At 44.1% G+C, this 20,055-nt stretch overlaps 1 protein-coding gene across 2 annotated transcripts in view; it reads right to left on the bottom strand.

Annotated features, from left to right (window-relative positions):
• Nucleotides 1-3,607: 3,607 nt before the first annotated feature.
• The window catches only part of Rab3b (RAB3B, member RAS oncogene family), a 61,833-nt gene continuing 45,385 nt past the window's right edge, over nucleotides 3,608-20,055 (bottom strand). For both annotated transcript variants that reach the window (XM_051188436.1, XM_051188437.1), the window contains exons 3-5: nucleotides 18,753-18,871; nucleotides 13,764-13,888; nucleotides 3,608-4,177 (exon numbers count right to left, since the gene is read on the bottom strand). In XM_051188436.1, coding sequence (XP_051044393.1) covers nucleotides 3,990-4,177; nucleotides 13,764-13,888; nucleotides 18,753-18,871 — 432 coding nt within the window. In that variant the 3' untranslated portion in view covers nucleotides 3,608-3,989. The remainder of the gene's footprint in view (nucleotides 4,178-13,763; nucleotides 13,889-18,752; nucleotides 18,872-20,055) is intronic.

Below are 20,055 nucleotides of genomic sequence, written 5' to 3'. Positions count from 1 at the left end.
CCATTAAATATAGGTACCTGACAAGTAGAGGTCATTGGTTTTTATCTGTAATATTTATACAATGTTCAATATTACTGGGCTTAAGTAATGGCAATAGGAGAGTTCCTTCTTTGAGATGACCCATGACCTAGTCCTGGCTGCATTACTCAGGGACTCTTGGGATTCTTAGGAGATTTTCTCTCACTCCTTGGACCTTAATCTTCCATTCTGTGAAACAGGAGGCTGGATAAGATCTTCTCTAAGGAACTTTTTGTGTCTGATATTTGATGGGTCTGTGCCCACTAGGTGTACCACATTCCACTGCTGCTATACAAATGAACAACGCTATAGATTAATGGAACAATTAGAAATCACGAATCACTTTGTATTTGTAGACACACATACATTTAAAACGGATTCTATGTACTTCTAGCCTACTTTTGCCTCTTTAAAGGTCAATGTTTGTTTGGTTTTTTTAAAACCTTTTATTTGGTTTGTTTAGGAAGATGAAATCTGGGACAAGTTGCCACTAACACATTTTATGTACCTCCTACCTCGGTGGCTAATTGCGCTATTACTGTGATTGATGAATTCTGTGCTACAATCAGCAGGAAGTGGCTGCCTTCCATGAAGCAGGAATGAGGTCATGGAGCAGAGCTAGGGAATTGCCATCTTGAAAGCAGGTCTGTTTGTCTGTTGCCTGTAGAAGAGCTTGCACAATAACACTTGACTCTTGACTCTGTTATGAAGATGCTTGCTCCTTTGAACTGGTGGTTCCTGAGCAATTTTTGAAGATCCAGTCTTTCCCTGAACATGCAATATTATTGAATATAGGTGCTAAAACAACCAGGCATTATGAAGACTTCTGCGTGAAATTTTAGTACGAAGGTATATGGGTGCTATTGCCCAGAGAAAACTGTTAGCTTCCATGACAGTCTGTGCAGCCTTATAATGTATAAAGCATAGTGGGACCACAGTCCTGAGAACGGGGTGTGTGTGTGTGTATGTGTGTGTCCATAGTCAGAGATGACAATCAAATCACCTGGTTGGAGCATGGAGACTGCTCAGATTACCACCTGGGAGCCAGACAGGTATTGACCCACTAAGACAGATACAAAGTCAGCACTTAGCCTTGAGAATGATGGGCATTTCTTTCTTAAGCCCATGGGATCTGGTTGCCCCAGAAACTAACTCTCCTGCACACTGGGGATCCATCACCTCAGATTAGTCTGAGTAGCTGAGCAGTTTGTTGACACATCACAGACATACATCCTTTTTCAAGTGGACTTGGACCTGGTAACCGTGGCAGGATACCACATGTCAGGATCATGTTTATTGAAAAGAACTGTGGTACAGAATGTTGGTTAAAGTGCAGACCTTGGAACACTATTCCTGGGTTTGAGTCCCTAATCTACCATTTGCTACTTACGTGACTTTAGGCAAGCCAGAGTCTTGTTTCCTCATCTATAAGTGGGATTGACCAAAGTGCCTCCCTCACAGAAATGTTAGGAAGATATAAATGAATTAATACATGGCAATTTCTGGGAACAATATGCCATGCAATGTAAGTGTAACATCCAACAAAAACTCCGGTTAAATAGCAGTGTCCAGATGTCCTAAATTCTAAACCTAAACTCTGTCTTCTGCAGCATATCAAAGAATGCAGCATGTCCATGGGGCTGACTCTGGCTGGCCCTTTCATTTGGTCACTGGACCAAACTGATGCCAGCTTGTGTGCCTTTCCAGGACAATGAGCTGCATTTGAAATACAGAAAACTGACAGATCTCCCCTCACACACACTGATTACTGAGTTAAAGTGTTAGCCGGGGAGGCTGTGGGATTGAGCTGAAAAAAGACCTTCAGGAATTATCAATGGCTCTGTCTCATTATTTCAACTAAAATACAGATGTGTTCCGGTGTCCATAGCAAGTTGGATCCAAGTTAATTGGCTCTGGCTTCAGATTAATATTACTTTTTTCTCTCTTTCGTGTTTTTGGTGGTAAAATGGGGCTCTCTGATAGACGTTCTCCCAGGAAATAGAACAGAGGTGTAACAGTTGGGAATACCATTTTTTTTTCAGGACTATGTCCCCTTAGTTTTATTTTGCTTTGATTGGCCTTTTCCAGTTGGATTTCTCAGGAGTATCTGGGCAGGATAGGAGGAAGCGCCCTATGCAGAATGCCCTTTGCAAAAGGGCATATGGATTTACAGGGAGCTTTGACCCTGGGAAAGAGTAGGTCATGATTCTTGTTCTTAAATCAAGGAGCCTTGGAGAGTAGAGATGGAGGGACTGCTCACTGTAGAACTAATGCAAATGGAAGGGAAGACAGGATTCCCATGGGGCTGTTTTCAGTTTGAAGCTAAGACAGGTCCTGGCTTTGAGAGCTGCACAAAGACACTGCAGACAGTGAGCTATGGTGTCTGCCCAAAACACATGCTTGTTTTTGTTTTTGCTTTTGCTTGTAACTGGGAACTGCAGCCCAGGCTGTTCTGGAACAGTTGATCCTTCTGCCTCAACTTCTTATATGCTAGGATTGCAGGCACGAGCCACCAATCACACCTGATAGACAGTGTGCTTTAAAAGAAAGAGATTTGTCAAGAGCCAATGGAGTCCTGAATATGTATTGTTGACACTGACACAGCAACACTAAGACCCTAATGCCTTGGACCTGTGAGCATAGCAAGACCGGCCCCCGGTCCACTAAGGATGTTGACAGAGTGGGCAGAAAGTATCAACCACAGCTTCCTGCTCCTGGTGACACAGCCTTTAAAGAGCCCCTACCAAGATTAGCTAACCTGCCTCCTCTTTTGACTGAGTATAATAAACCCATCTCCTTGTTCAGCTCTGTATCTCCACACTGAGTTTTCAGGCTGTTGATGATATTCTTCATCCAAGCCCACAGCCCACCGTATCCCACCCAGCTTTTTGTTACTTGTGTATGTGGGTTCTTCATTCCCAGTCACCCTGGGCAGATCAATCTAGAGCTGCAGAGGTCACAGCTAAAATTCGACTGTGAGAACTGAGAGCCACTTACAGAATTGGAGCGCTTGGAGTTGACTAGTTAAACCAGGTAAATTTGGGGATGATCTCATCTGTTCCCAACAATTCAGGTTCTGGGAGCCCAAGAATCAGTGACCAATTTTATGGCATTCTCAGAGTCAAGAACCAGCTGTAGAAATTGGGGTTGGCATTACACACCTGTATTCCCAGCATGGGGGAAGCTGGGGCAGTAGGAATAGGTTCAAGGTCAGTTTTAACTAAATTGCAAGTTTGAGGCCAACCTGAGGCTACATCATGAGACAGTGGTGAACTATCTAGAAAGAGGAGACCTGTGTCTGTCTGGGTTGCTCTTTTTTCTTCCTTCTTACCCTTGTACTTTTAGATGGCAGGGGCCTTTGACATTTTGCAGAGGATAATCCTATTTTTTTAAAGTGTGTTTCTGACTCAGCCTTTGCTCCTTCGGCATCACTAGAGTCTGAGCTCTCCAGAGATTAGCACCATCCTGTCACCACAGCAACTGCCCAGGCCCTGTGGGCATCCGTGGAAACAGGCTCAGGCTTTGCAGACCAAAGCTTGGCTTGCAGTGAGAGGAAGCTCTACAGGGAACCTGATAGGAAACAAGCAGGTTCTACTTTGAGACATTTTCTTTAATAGGATTAGCCGTGCAGGTGGGTCTCACCGTACACACCAGCCAGCCCCTGACATGTGTGTGTAGGAGGGGTGTCTTGGTAAATGAAGGAAATTTTATTTTATTTTAAGGGCAGAAAAGATTCTTTCCAAGTCTCTATAGTGAACCTCCTTCATAAAAGGGAGTTTGCTTTTGTAAAAGGAACCTTCACCCACACAGTAGCCTGCACCATTAGTGTCTGTAATTGGGGCCAACTTCAGAGAACCACAGGGGCTGGCAAAGAACTCAGCTTCCTTGGGGTGAGGAATGGACAGTGAGTAAACAGAGGGAAGCAGGGTGTGTGTGGGCATGACGCAGGGAGGCAGGAGGGTGGACCATGTCTAGCAGGAGCAGTTTTGCTGCAGCAGTGGTGGGGTGTCTGAGAGACGCGTGGTCTTGGAAGCGCCCAGCACAGAGGGGTCTGTGTCCAGCGAGTCAGACATCTTATCACAAATGGCATCCACCAGACGCTCGAAGGCCTGCCTCACACTGATGTTCTCCTTGGCACTGGCTTCAAAGAAGTCAAACCCTAGGGAGAAAGGAGACATAAATACAGTTTTTCCCAGCCCTTCTGCTGGAACAATTTTGTGTCCCCAGCCTAGTTCTCTGGATCAATATAGCCAGAGTTCAGACAGGAAGCAAGGAGGCCTAATTTTACACAGAGAGGATTCTGCCTCAAAGAGACAGTACAGGGCAAGGGCTGCCTGTACACATTTAAAAATCAGTTGATTAGTTCTGGGCAAGTCATATTCATTCTGCCTACAGATTAACTTCTTAGTTTGTAAATAGGAATAATTTTATCTACCTTGTAGAATTACTTCAATGAGAACTGAGCTAAAAAAGAAAAAAGGCCTGTGAAGTATATAGCCCAGTGCCTCAGTGCATGAGTGGGGGAGGAGGGCATCCAGTGTTAGCTGAGTGAATGCATATGTGTAGAATCACAGCACTTCACACATTCCAAAGCATGCCTGGGGGAAGGAAGGAGTGCCAGTCACATGCTCTGCAGATCACACACACACACACACACACACACACACACCTCCCCCGTCATGTGGCTTGGGAAAGTAAACTCGTGCCCGAGGTAAGTAGGAGCATCAGTGTGGAGGCCCAGCTCTTAGGTTTTCTGTTGTTTTTGTCCTGCTAGGGATGGAACCTGGGGCCTTGTACATACCAGGCAAGTGATCTAAGGCCAAGTCCACTCCATGCCCAGCCTCTGGGACCTTTCTTCACCTCCCTCTCACTGCATCCTGACAAGCTCTAGTCTGGGCACTCAGTGAATAAGTGAAGTTTCATTCTTCCTCTCATGTAGCCTCATTGAGCATCCTATATGCCATACCCTAAGCTAGACACTCACGACAGCCTGGTGGGTAAAACACCAGCATTCCCAGCCTACAAGTGAGAGGAGGAGTGCTCCAGGAGTGCAAGAGGTTCACACAAGTCACAAGGCTGTCTGGGAATTGAGTTTGGTCTTGGGTTTTCAGGGCTCCAAAGTCTGAACATAACCCTACCCCTCTTTGCTTTGCTTTCTGTCATCCAATTCCCTGATGCAATTGTGGGTTATTCATTGTTTTGTGTTTTTGTTCTTATTTCTTTGTGTGTGTTTTTGGGGGGTTTTTTGTTTTGTTTTGTTTTTTGAGACAGAGGCTCAGTGTATAGCCCAAGCTGGCCTGGAACTTATGATTTTCTTCCTCAGGCTCCCGAGCACTGGCATCACAAGCTTGTACCACTCCATCAAGCTTTAATTTTCTTTCTTTACACATCTGTTTGCTTTTATCTGACTGCTCTGGAGTCTGAAACTGCGCAAGCCACCACACTTGTCAGAATCACTTAACCTCTCTGATGCTCATACTTGGGGTTTGTCAAGTGGGAATAATAGCAGTCTTCCTATGGGAGAGCTACTGGGAGGATTGAGTGAGACAAAGGGTAAATTGCGGTACCGAAGCTGTCCGTTACAATGACACCTTCTTCCCGATGCCCTTTCACCTCCCCATCTCTTCCCCCCCCCCCTCTTTTATCTTCTCCCACCAAGAAGAGTCTCTTCCCACCTCCTTCCTCCTTACTCTGCTATCTACAGAAAAGCTTGGAGCCCAGGTACAAACAAGGCCCCTTTTCCCTGGCCTTACCGCTTGAAGGCTCTCTTGCTCCTTCTGCCAGCCCACCTCCAGCTGAAAGCCACTCCTGTGGCCTATTTCCTGACCTGAGAAAGGCAAGCTAAAGAAGCACTTGCTAATTACAGACATGTGACGAAGAAGGAGGCAGCTGCTGGCTCATTATCCTCAGGCCCCAGGAACTCAGCAGCTTCGAATACTCTTCAGCATATAACTTTTCCTTAATGAATATCACAAAAATGGATTCCTTGGTCCTTTGACAGGCTTTCGTAGGTAAGGGGCGTTCATCATCCATGTGGGTGAAGAAGATGACACAGGTCAAAGCCAGGCTACCAATCCTTTCTGAGGAATTAGCACTGACTGGGGACGAGCCACATTATACAGGGGGACAGTGGGAAGAGTCCTGGAAGCCAGCCTAAATTTCAGCATATTTCTATCAGCATGGGCAAGTAGCCTAATTGTGTTCAACCTCCACTTCATCCTTTGTTGAAGAGGGTGAATATCACCAGCCTCATAGGGAGGTATGGGGATGCACAAGACAAGTTACATGATTATTATTTCCTCAGTATCCTTGAGCTTCCCACTGACATACTTAACAAGTCATCTTTCCATGTTTCCCACATACTTTATTCTCAGTCCTTCTTCTGTCTCCCAACTTTGAGAGAGAGAGAGAGTGTGTGTGTGTGTGTGTGTGTGTGTGTGGGTGGGTGGGTGGGTCTCCTTCAGCAATCAGGGTCAATCAACACAGCAGATTTTTATTGAGCACTGACATTTTGCCAAGTCTTTTTTTGCTAAGGACCTGGGACCTGGGGAGATCAAATCTGGTTCTGGAAACTCACTAGGAAGAGTTTTGATCATGCATGTCAGCATGGTTCGTAGTTCATAAACAGAGTACTAAAGCCACCTTCTGAGGGAGGTCGGGCACTTCTGCTTTATGGGTAGGGAAACAAGACAGAGGAGGAAAGGGAAAAGCCAGGAGAGGGAAGAAATTGCAGAGAAAACAAGGAGCAGCTTCCTCGGCAGGAATGCAAGCCCTTCATGTTAGAACCCAACAAAATTCATCTACCTTTTCATTCTGCAGGACTGAGACGGGGCTTTCCATGCCTCTCTGCCATCGCACCTGTTACCAAATGGGTAGAAACCTGTCTGACTTGAAGATCTCTGAGAAGGGACTGGGCTATTCAGTGGAGCTCCAGCCCAAGTGCAGGAGTAGGTGCTTGGTGAGTGTTGGTTGACTGAAATAGGCAGGAAAGATGCAGGCAATGGTGGCACTTGGGAGACAGAGACAGATCTCAGTGAGTTCAAGGCCAGTCTAGTCTACTGATCGAGTTCCAGGACAGCCAGGGCTATTACACAGAGGAACCCTGTCTCAAAAACCCAGTCCCCCCTACTTCCCCCCCAACAAAAAAGTTAGGAAAGAGCCTTGAAGACATGATGGAAGAGATGTAACCAGCAGGGGCGGGGCTGTGAGAGCTTGGCTCAGGAAGCATGACATGGCACAGGCAGATCATGTGCTGTGCACTAGGGACACCAAGGTGAATCATACACAGTCCCTACATTTATCAAGCTCCTGCTCTAATGTAGGAGATAGACATAATGATACCATAGTGCTAAGTGTTGGGACAGTGGGAAGCCAAAGGACACTGAGGACACAAGTCTAAGGACCAAGCTAGATGTCTTGGGGACAGTGATGCTGATGCAAGCATCAGCTAGGGACAAAGATACAGGACTGTGAGTATACACATGCTTGTCTGAAATAGTGGGCAGGAAAAAACACTTGTGAACAGGGAAAGGGAGGGTGAAACATCTTTTCTGTTACTAAAAGGACCATGACAGTTGGTTATCAGAGCATGGTGGGATATGGAGAATAAGAGACCAAACATGGAGACCAGATATCTTTACTGTCATTTCAAAAGTACCCAAATTCTAATTCAAGTTACACCTCATGGGTCTGGCCCAGTCAGAGCAATCTCCAGTGTACCCTCAATTACTGTCAGGCTCCTGGAAGGCATTTTATTAGGAGGCCCAGGTGGTAACCTTTTCCTCCGATTCATTAATAAAAGTGTTCCAGGAGCTGAGAGTCTAGTGTGGCAAGGAAGATGACAACCAATTAAGCAGACTAGTCACCCCCAGTCCTTTCCTGCTCTAATTGGCTCCAGAACAATAGAATTTCTGCTGCCTTTAATGGAGTCCAGTTTTCAACTGAATCTGAATGTTCCCCATTTCCAAAATGATAGGTTTGTCTAGCTTGCCAACACCAGCTATTAGAGATCCACAAACTGAGCCCACACCTGCCTCTGAACTCGACCTCAGATTCTATTTGGAAATTCCCAACCAGCCAAACTCACCTCTTATCAGAACTCTTCTTCTAAATATTTCTCCACTTCCATAATATTCAAATCCCTCTCCACCCTGCCCAGACCTCTGCATCTCTATGATTTATTAACCTTCAGCTCGTACCGTACCTTCCTGCTTCTTGATTTTGCTGAGACTTGACATTTTCCTTCCTGTTCTAGGTTTACTCTCTTTCTTGGTTACTTTGACTGTCATAGGACCAGTCCACCCAACACCATGGTTTGTTAATGTAGCCCAGGCTAACCCAAACCCAAATATTCAGTCCTCTTGGCTCAACCTCCTAAGTACTGGGGCTTCAAGCACTAGACACCAAAGCTAAAGGCATATTTTGTCGTGTGTGTGTGTGTGTGTGTGTGTGTGTGTGTGTGTGTGGTATTGAACTTAGGACCCCACACTAGACAAGCACAGTACTGATGAGATATATTCCCTGGCCTGTTCATTTGTTGCCCATCTTCTCCCATTTTATTTCAGCTATGTTCTTGTATGAAACTTGAACTATTTTGTCTTGGATTTGTGTCACTGGGACTAACAGAGGCCCAAGTGATCTCAAATCAGCCTTATTGGCTTAAAAGTATTCTTTGACTTTTTATCACTGTAATAAAATACCTGACTCAAACTACTTGTGAAGAAAATAACTTAGATGGTTCATGATCCAGGAGATTCAAAATTTTGAAGAGCATAGCACAGGCTCTGTGGTGATGGCTGCCCGTTAGCTGCATATATCTCATAGCCAGTAATAGTGGTGAGAACATATGTGGAAGTAGGAAGACCATGCCTTGGAGAATGAAGTAGACAGCTGGGAAGGGACTAACTAGTTTGCTACTTTTATATCAGCCCTTTCAATCCAGGTAGAGTGGTTAACAGCTGTAATTCCCACTTGAGAGATGGAGGCGGGAGGATCAGGAATTCAGGGCCAGCTTTGGCCTTCCCTCCCTCTTCAGTCCTCTGCCCCATAGCTAGGCTCAACCAGAAGCCACACTCAGAGAAAACACATCCTGAAGAGGTTAGTCTCCCTACAGAGGAGGACACAGGAAATGAGGAAAGTTAAACTTGTTAAGGATGCTGAAATTTCTTTTTATGGTTTTGTTTCTTGGGTCATATGCATCTTAAGAAGAGGGAGCCCATTTGTTTCTGTACCCAGGACCCATCAAGGGCTCGGGAGATGCTGTAGAGAATTCACAGCCCTCTCTACAAGGGATTTTCCACTTCTACTGGCTTGCAGTGCTCCTAATTCTCCAGCAGCTGGCTTGCGAGTGTGACTTGCTTTAGCCAATGGAAATTGATCTGATCCAAGTCCCTATGGAAGCTTTTTTTGTTTGTTTGTTTTTTGTTTTGTTTTTGAAACACAGTTTCTCTGTGTAGCTTTGGAGCCTATCCTGGCACTCACTCTGTAGCCCAGGCTGGCCTCGAACTCACAAAGATCTGCCTGCCTTTGCCTCCTAAGTGCTGGGAGCAAAGTCATGCACCACCACCGCCCAGCCCCAATAGAAGCTTTAAGAACCTTGGGCTGGATCCCAGAAGACATGAGCAACTCGGTCACAGTTAACTAGCAGCTGATGTGTAAAGTCAACGAGAAATAGATGTTTCTCAAGAGCGCTGACTCCAAGTATATGTTATCACAACATAATCTAAAGAAATCTCACTAATGTCCTAACCAATGGTTCAAATGCGAAGGGAAATTATGGCATGCTTTGGGGAAATGTGGTAGAGTGTGATGAGAGTTTGAGCCCAGTACCGACACTGGCAGCTTTGCTAAGGGTCACATTAAACTAGCACTGCTCCAGGACTGTCTTTAGGAGTCAGCACCATGGCTGAAGAGATCAAGACTAAAACCGAGAACTACAAAATGGCCCCCTTTGACAGCCCCTTCCCAAACCAGAACCATACCAGAAATGCTGGCAGAAGAACCCCCTGAACTTCTACCTCTGTGAGAAGGCAGGGACCACAAAGGGAGTGTGTGAGAGTCTGCCCCTAACATGGGTCTCAGCTTGGGATGATTGCCACAGAGCAGAAGGCTCATTTCCTGGGAAGATCTGACCTGGCTCTGCCTACCTCCCCTCTGTCCTCTGTCCTCCCCAGATAGTAAAGGGGACCTGGGTATATGATGTTCCTTACCCTGGCACCTTGAATCATGATACAACTACTAATAAAAATTCACTGGAAAAGTTTGAAAGAAGAGTTGAGTCCAAAGGCTGAGTTTGAGTACTGAGCCTGCCCCCCGTTTCTTACACGACTTAAGAAGGTTTCCTTGTTGTGGAGCAGGGAATGGAGCTCAGGTTAGTAATATGCTTTGCCTGCATGCATGAGCTCCTGGACTCAGTCCCCAGTACTGATAAAACAAGGGAGAGTGGTGCATGCCTGTAGTCCTAGAACTTGGGAAATGGAAGCAAGAGGATCAGGAATTCCAAGTCATCCTTGGATCTATAGCAAGTTCAAGACCAGCTTGGGATTTATGAGACCCTGTCTTAAAACAAACAAAACTCCCACACCAGACCCTCTTTTCTTTGTAGGCATATTTCTCCTTTATTTGTCTTCTTCATCTGGAACAAGCATCATCCTAAATCAGAAACAAGAAAGGGGCCAACAAGCACTTTGGGGGGGCACACAGAAACAGACACCCTACAATGTCATACATCCTAGGTGGAGGTAAAGTACCAAAGGTCCACTTTTCTCAGTGACTATAAAACCACACCCAGGTCCTAGGAGCTTGGAGAGACCAGAGGCCACAAAGACCTTCAAATGTTAGTTGCTAGCCATGTCAGTATTGACCAAGTGAGCTAAAAACAGATAAAGAGAAAGAAAGTCCCATAAACCAAAGCTTGGCATTTAACTCTAAAACTAGATGAGTGCTCCAAGAAAGAGAATATGGCTAGAGTAGAGGTTTTCTGGGAACCATCTTTTCTGTATATTCTCAATATTTGGCTGGTCTTCTGGCCAGGTTTTTCATCAGAAATCTCAACCACTCTACAGTGAGTCCCATGGAATTATTCATTCTTTGGGGATAGCAAAGCAGTGACCTGTTTGATAAGGATCGAAACTATTCTATCTAGATGTGTCTTCATCTTCCCCCAAAGCAAACTATTTGGACAACTAACAGATGATGAGTCTGCCCCATTTGTCATTTCTCTTTGGGGACAGCTATAGAGAGACACAGTTTAAGACCCCAGGAAATTCACCAGGCTTAGTTTTGGGTAACTTAAAAAAATTCCATGTGATTTAATAAGCTCACAGGGCCTCAACCCTAGACAAAGAACTATAGGCAACTAAGGAAAGCTAAGAACAGGAGAAGATGATCTTCCCCAGAGAAGAGCATACCAATTGGTTACTGACTATCAAGTGGTTAGTCCTAAAAACACATATACAAAATAAAAAAAAAACATATATACAAGCAACATTATATGGACTAAGCAGGTTGTATTTATATATAGGTGTGTGTGTATATGTATGTGTGTGTGTGTGTATTTAAGAATACATACACACACACACATATATATATATGTACATATATATATATGAATTTATAGATGCATTTAAGGGAGAGCAAGGGGGTTCATAGGAAGAGCTGGGAGGAAGAAAGGAAAGGAGGAATATAATTATATTTTAAGTTCAAAAAATTACTCTAAAATTTCTATTTTTAAAATGAAACTAGTTTGAAGATTTTTATTCATTGTAACAAGATTATTAATCATAATTAGTCATAAACAATAGCTGTATTGTGGTATGATTTACATACTGTACAATTCACCCACTTAAATAATTTTTATTTATTTGTTTAGTACCTCTATCCTTGTTAATTCCCTGATAGTGGAAATTACACATGCTCCCATTAATTATATCCTTAGTGCCAGGGCAGAATATGGCTTAGAGTATATGCTCAATACATAGTATTCTTTTAAAAAATATTTATGGTGTGTGTGTGTGTGTGTGTGTGTGTGTGTGTGTGTGTGTGTGTGTGCGCGCGCGCGCACTCGCTGGGTGCTTAAATTCAGGTTGTCAGGGTTGAAGGCAGGATCCTTCCCCTATTGTACCATCTTGCTGACACCCAATACATATTTTTCTATGAATAAATGGAATATATAAATATTTACCCTAAACTAGATTCTTGGGATGAAACAAACCATACATACATCCCAGGAAGAGGGATAAATATATAAATAGACATACTCATGTAGTGAGATATCTACCCCGCCCTCACCTAGTACATTGACCATGCCTGTTTGGTCACAGGTGCGGATGTGATGGGGGAAGGCTAGGTCTGGGGTCCTGGACCCTAGCTTGCTCTCTCTTGGTTTTGGTCGAGTTACAGAGAGTAGCCTGGGTGTGGATCCTGCTTGTAGGACATTGGTTTCTCATGAAAGTGAGTTCTCCCTGAATAAAGCATAATAACCCATATTACATAACCCATATTATAACCTGTGCATCTATACACTTAGGTAAACACTAGAGGTAAACTCAGGAGATGGGTTACCTGGTCTGTCTAAATCTGACCAGTTCACAGAGTCTATCTTCAGTACATACTTATTCTCATTCCTATCTGTGTACGGTATTCTGCCAGTCTCCTAACCCCAATACATGTAATAAAAACTGATCTTTCAAGCAAAGACACGTATGGGTTCTGCTATGGGGAACTGAGTCATGCTTGGGCATCTGGGCCTCAGTGGAACACAGGGGTCAAAATGCTTTCCACCTTGGGAAGAGCCCAAGCAGCACCAAGCTGCATTGCTTTGCCTCTTCAGAATATGCTGACTTTTGTTGTGAATTGTGAGAGGCATCCATTTACATGAGGAAAAGTGGCAAGCAAAGGCCTATTATGCACAGCATCGCTGTTTCCGGAAGAATGTGTGCTATTATTTGGCCACATTCTGCACAGTCTGCCAATGAAGAGCCGAGCTTCCCTGAATAATAGGCTTGTTTTTATAGTAAGGACATGCTGAACCACATAACAGATTATGTTTCTCGCTTTGTAGTGGTTGCTAGGAAGCCCAAAGATAGTTTGGCCTACCTCTTGCTGGTGCCAGTGCCCAAGAACTTGTGACACACACACTTATCTGACTCTTTCTCTGTCTTCCTCCTGTGCTTGCTAAAACTTCCTCATTAATTTTTTTTTTAAATTCCTGTTCTACAGTTATTTTTTTTAATAAGCTATCTCAAATCTTTTGTGGATGGATCTGGTTTAAAATCAGTGTTCATAGCTGGGCAGAGGTGGTTGGGAGGCAGAGGCAGGTGGATCTCTGTGAGTTCGAGGCCAACCTGGTCTACAGAGAGAGTTCCAGGAAAGCCAAGGCTACACAGAGAAACTCTGTCTCAAAAAACCAAACCAAAACAAAAAATCTGGGAAAAAAAAGTATTCACATATTTGAATTTTACTCATATATTCACTATAGGAAAAATATAAATGATAACTTCCCTAAAATCATGAACCATATGTATATGATTCAAATATAAAACAGTAAATACAGGACACCCAGGTCCATCATTTATAATCACGATCTACCTTAATGTCACAAATAAAAGCCCTCTCTTGTACCTTATTTATTCTATTTCCACATGTGCACATATGTGCGCATGTATATACATACTCTTACGCACACACACGTCCAGTCATTTACCCACGTAAACACACACATGCATACATACATGCCATGTACATACCAAGCTGCTCTGCAAGGAGCCGGCCCTTCTCAGTGGGGACCACCCTTTCTTCTTCCATGTCACACTTGTTTCCCACCAGAATAACCTGTGCGTTGTCCCAGGAGTAGGTCTTAATCTGAGTAGCCCTAAGGAGAGACAGAGGAATATATTACTTAGGCTGTCACCTCCCTGCCTTTCTAATTCACATGCTGAAGGCTGCTGTGGCGTGCTGTTCGCCAGGCATGACATGGCTGAATCCACCCTGAAGCAGAGCATCTTTGATGACCTACCTATCACTCATGGACAGTTGGACCTGATAATATTCCCTTGTACAGGTCTTAAACTTTACTGTTAATGACTCCTTTTCACCTAAGAAATTTGTAAGTGACCTCAGGTGTATAGGTATTTAAAAATAGACAAATTAATCATTTACTGATAATAAATCACAAATTTCTTACAAAACAGTTCTTTGGTACACACACACACACACAGTTTTACCATTTATTGAAGACTGAAGTGAATTGCATACAGAGATGGATTAGTTTGCTTGTTTTTTACACAAAGAATTAAGTCTTGGCTGAATTTGATACTGAGAGACAGCATTTTTAACGTTAACAAGATTGAACATCTTTTATCCCAGCACTTGGGAGGCAGGGACTGCAGATCTCTTCGAGTTCCAGGCCAGTCTGGTCTACAGAGCAAGTGCCAGGACAGCCAGGACTACCTTGAGAGACTGTGGTGATTTGAAGGAAAATGGCCCCCATAGGGAGTACACTACTAGGAGGCGTGGTTTTTGTTGGAGGAAGTGTGTCGCTGTGGGAGTGGGCTTTAAGGTCTTCTTTGCTCAAGCTATGCTCAGTGTGACACAGCCTCCTGCTGCTGCCTGAAGATTGAGATATAGAACTCTCACTTTCTTCTCTAGCATCATGTGTGCCTGCTTGCCTCCATGTTTCCCACCATGACTAAACCTCTAAAACTGTAAGTTAATCTCAATATGAGCTGCTGTGGTTATGGTGTCTCTTTACAGCAACAGAAAACCTAACTAAACAGAGACCTTGTCTCAAAACAAAACAACAACAACAACAAAAACACCCCCCTCCAAAAACCCTAAATAACTAAATAAACAGATAAAATTTGAAGCAGGAGCTGGAGAGCTAGTTAAGATACTGGTTTTCTTGGAGAGGATCTAGGTTTGGCTCTCAGGAGCTGCAAGGTGGCTTACAACTGTCCATAACTCTAGTTCCAGGGCGAATATGATGCTCTCTTCTGACCTCCTTAGGCACTGTGTGCATGTGGTACATAAACATACATACAGATAAAACACTCAAGCACCTCAAATAAAAATACCTAAATCTCTGGGCGATGGTGGCACATGCCTTTAATCCCAGCACTTGGGAGGCAGAGGCAGGTGGATCTTAGTGAGTTCCAGGCCAGCCAAGGCTACAGAGAGAAACCCTGTTTTGAAAAACAAACAAACAAAAAATCATTTTTTTAAAAAGAAGCATTTCTAAAAATGAGATCATGTTTCTCTATATAGATCTAGCTGGCCTCCATATAGACTAGACTGGCTTCAGACTTTGGAGATCTCTCTGCCTCTGACTCTCAAGTGCTGGGATTGAAGGATTTTGCCACCACCAAATACAGAGTGTGGTGTGTATTGTATGTTCAGATAGAGGTTATACTGACATTGTGTACTGTGCTGTCAGAAACATCTTGGAATCATGATACACATTTGGCTGTGAATCAAATTTTGGTCATTGTGTGTTTAGAGCCTATTGTTTAGCTTTTTTTTTTTTTTTTTCAAGATCCCTATGTTCAGTTATGTGAACCTATCTGGGGTTGCAACTCACTGTTGAAGCTTTGCCCTTGGAGGAGTTGTGAGAGGATCATCAGACTCTGACCTGAGATTATAGCCACTCCCTCCTTCTGCCCGCCTCAGCACATGCACATGCACATGCACACGCACACACACACAAATACACACACCAACACAGTCACATATCAGTTGCATGTAATCCTGCCCAGATGTACATGTCCTTAGAAGGTTCTAAGCAGTTCCATTCATATAAGATGGCTATAAGACTTGATTTTTTTGAGACTTTGACTTTGAGATAGTCTCACTAGCAGTTCAGACTAGATTGGAATTTAGTATGTAGCACAGACTGGCCTCAAACTCAACGACCCTCCTGTTTCAGTCTTCCCAGTGCTAGGATTTCAGATAGGAGCCACTACTCCCAGCTCAATGATGAGACATTTGTTTGTTGAGACAGGGTCTCAGTGTGTAACCTAGTCTGGCCTCCAACTCATGGAAATTCTGCTGCCTTAATCTCTCAAGTGCTGGGATTTGAGGTGTGAGCTACCACTGTCCAGATCTATCATGAGAACCTTAAAAAATACTTTTCATATATTTGTACTTTGCATTTTAAAAGTGGACAGTTATAACTTGTATAATTAGAAAAATTTTAGAAGAATAAAATAGGACCCTACACTGTAGGTATTTTGGGGGGTTGGGTGGGGGTGGGAAATGGGCCTAACTCTTAATATAATTCTCCCATTAGATTAGATAATCCCCTTTGGTCCCCTGGACCTCACCATGGCATCTCTTCTACTTGGCTAAATTCTTTTTTGGGGGGGAGGCAATGTTAGGCCTCATCATCTTTAGGATGCTGGGCTCCAGAACACAGAGCAGAGAGAGGGTTGGCAGTGAATATCTGGTAGTGTCTGGTTTGTGAATGGCTAACCCTGAGGCATAGCTCGACTTACAGCTTGATTCAGTACAGCTGGATCCTAGCTCCAATTTGGACTAGTCCTGATTTTGTTCCTCAGACGAACCCCACCACTGACTTCATCCGGTGAAAGGCTGTTTGTTCCCTTAAGAGACAAAATTTGCTCAGCCAGCATTTGTTGTAGGCCCACAAAGAGCCAGGCACCACCTGGGTACCGGAGCTTGAGTGGCTGACCAAGTTGTTTGGAAGGCAAACTCAAAGGTCAGCATCTGGGAGGAATGGATGCTCGGCCTTCAGACTCAAGGCAGCTATCTGAAGCCAAGCCCTGATGTCTGTCTTCTACTCTCCGTTTTGTCTTTCCCCGCTCCTCTCACTCCAGCCTCTCTCAGCTCCCAGATTAGCAATGAGCTCAGGTTATTCTTAGAAAAGCATCGCCAGGTTTAGGTGTTGAAGTCACCGTGTTCCTGAGGCAGAATGAGCAAAGACTGATGGCGAGGACAAGGGTCATGGTCATCAGGGAAGGAGCAGTGTGGTGACAAAGGAAGGTCTGGTCACTCTAGGGGGAGTGTGTTGAGACACAGAGAAGGTGGACAAAGAGGGGCAGGGAAGAAGGGAGAACGTTCATAACCGGAGAGGCTAAAGAGAAAAAAAGGAAACAGTAAAAGGAAAAGAGCAAGAGGGAAGTAGAGGGAAGATGTTAAAGAAGGTTTGGTGATAGCCTGTCTCTAAAAAACACTAAAAAACCATCAAAAGAGGTGGGACCCAGTGGGAAGTAATTAGGCCACAAAGGGACGGGTGTAACTCTTGAGGGAGCCTGGTTCATTCTTATAAGAACTATAATAGAACAAGCCTGCCCACCCACTAGCTTCCTGAATTCCTCTATGCTCTTTCTTCTCACTTATGCTCCCAAGATGATGCTACCTGCCACGACTATGATATGATACAGCCAGGAGGCCCTTGCCGGACCCAGTGCCATCTTTGGGCATGCAAATCTGATAGCTAAGTATACGTCTTTGCTTTATAAAGCCTCCATCCCCACCCCCACCCCCGTATTTTGATATAGTGACAGAAAACAGACTAATAGAGTAGTTATTAACAAAAAGGAGACCAAGTCAGTGCTGGTCAACACAGTTGCTGGCTACATGACTCACTCAGCTTCTCTGTTTCTAAAGAACAGTAATGGCATTGACACCCCACCTTCTCCTGTCCTCCACTGAGTAGGGGCACTGTCCTGTCATCAGCCCCTCCTTTTCTTAGTGAGTGATACCCAGAGAAGAAAGGTTGTATCTCTGGAGTGTTGTGATGATTTCCATTGCCAGTGGAACCCTTTTGAACTTGGACTGAATTTACTCTTACGTCCAAGCCCAGCCCAGTGACAAATGCTATATGGGCTCATTTGCCAGAGGATCACCCTGAAACAAAACGTGAAACTAGTTTATTTCCAACTCCAATATCGTCATCTACAGGGTAACACAAAACCTCCCATGACCTACACTTTCCTTAACCTCTCACCTACTTCCTCATCCTTGCATGTCTGTACTCTTTTTTGGAACTTCTTATCCATTTGTCCCTCAGGCTAACTCCTATATATTACTCAGAACTTTGCATACCCTCAACCCCAAGATGCTTTCCCTGACTCCCACGGCTGCATTCCCATCACCCATATGCCTCTCTTTGACATAATTGAAGCTGGTTAGTTTTCACCAACTTGACACAAACTAGAGCCACCAGGGAAGAGGGAACCTCGGTTTAGGAACTGCCTCCATCAGATTGGCTTGTGAGCAAATCTGTGGGGGCACTGATTAATGATTGATCAGTGTGGGAGGGCCCAGCCCACCGTGGGCAGTGCTACACCGGGGAAGGCGGTCCTGGGTTGTATGAGTAAGCCAACTGAGCAAGTCACAGGGTGAGAGTAAGCCAGTGAGCAGCATCCTCCATGGTCTCTGCTTCAGTTCCTGCCTCCAGGTTCCTGCCTTAAGTTTCTGCCCTGACCTCCCTCAGTGATAAATATTGTGACCTGGAAGTTATAAGATGAAATAAACCTCCTCCTCCCTAAGTTACTTTTGGTCAGTGTTCCATCACAGCAACAAAGAGCAAAGTAGGACAACACCTGTCACCTGACATTTTCACGGTCCATTCCTGGTTTGATTTTTTTCCTCTCGTGTGAGCACATCTTAAAGTCAGGAGCCATAACTGATTTACCTGGGTTTCCTTTACACATAGCACAGGCTAGGTTTTCATGAACAATTTGGTGAAGAAATTAGTGAATGAATTTGGTTTGTACCAGTCCTGGACAGCATTGAAGGACTCCTCATTGGTGATGTCATACATCAGGATGAAGCCCATGGCCCCGCGGTAATAGGCTGTGGTGATGGTCCGGTATCGCTCTTGTCCAGCTGTGTCCTGGGCGAGAAAAGGAAAAAATCAGTCACCCAGGAAGTCTGTTGGCATCCCAAAAAGTCCCCAAGACAATTAACTAACAATCCAAGGCATGATTGAGAAGTGTCCTTTATGATTACTGCATCGTGCTCTAATTAGAAGAACACTAAGAAAATAATTATCAGCCCCATGGAAAAATGGGCAAGAGACATGGATAATTCAGAGAAGAAATATAAGTGGATAATTATATTTTTAAAAAGCCCTATATCCTTAATTTAATTAATAGGTTTCAATATGGCTTTTTTATATTTACAGATATTTTTATTACTTGCACCCTCATTACCCATCCCTTCCCCCTACTCTTGCTGCTTTCTTTCTCCTCCCACCTAGTCTCTCTTCTTTCTTCCTTATATATTTTTGATGAGCAATGCGTTCTATCAGGGTCACTTATAGGGTCTTGCCAGAGGAATTGTTTTTAGAAGTATGGGCTCTTTATCAGTGGCTATAACCTCAAAAGAAAGGTTTCTCCTGTTCCCAGCAGTCATCAGCCCCTACTGATACTCAAAGAGGAATAGAGCCTTATGACCTCTACACACACACACACACACACACACACACACACACACAGATACCATTATCTGTCCATAGGTCCTGGTCAAGGGCCCTTTTCCCTCTTCTGACAGAATGTTGACAAACCCAATCTTGCATAAATCTTATGTTGTTAATCTCAGCTGATGTGAGATCACATCAGGGCTAGTGGGATGGCTCAGTGAGTAGAGGTGCCATCACTGAAGCTAATGACCTGAATTCAATTTCCTAGAGCCACATGGTAGAAGGAAAGAATTGATGCATGCAAGTTGTTCCCTGACTTCCACACATGTGGAATGCACGAGAGAGGTCACACTCACACTTACACATTAGTTAAAAACAAAAGTCCAGCAACAATGCCATATCCCAAAGATAGCATCCTACCTCAGTCTACTCCTTCCTCAATATAGAAGTCCCATTAAACAGTTCCTTATTCTCAGTACTTTGGCCAGTTATGAGTCTTTCCAGTTACTACTACTCAATTTCAAAAAGAAACTTCTCTGACAAAAGCTGATGGTAGCACTAAGCTATGGGTATGGACATACATATTTATGCAGAAATATGATGTATACATCTTGTCCATTTAGCAAAAACGGCAGTGGCTTCTCTGCTAAGGCCTA

The sequence above is a fragment of the Phodopus roborovskii genome, unplaced genomic scaffold (genome assembly GCF_943737965.1).
Source record: "Phodopus roborovskii unplaced genomic scaffold, PHOROB, whole genome shotgun sequence".
In the NCBI taxonomy this organism is placed as follows: Eukaryota; Metazoa; Chordata; class Mammalia; order Rodentia; family Cricetidae; genus Phodopus; species Phodopus roborovskii.
Note: the sequence above shows the minus strand (reverse complement) of the source record. Positions and strands in the feature narration are given on the sequence as shown.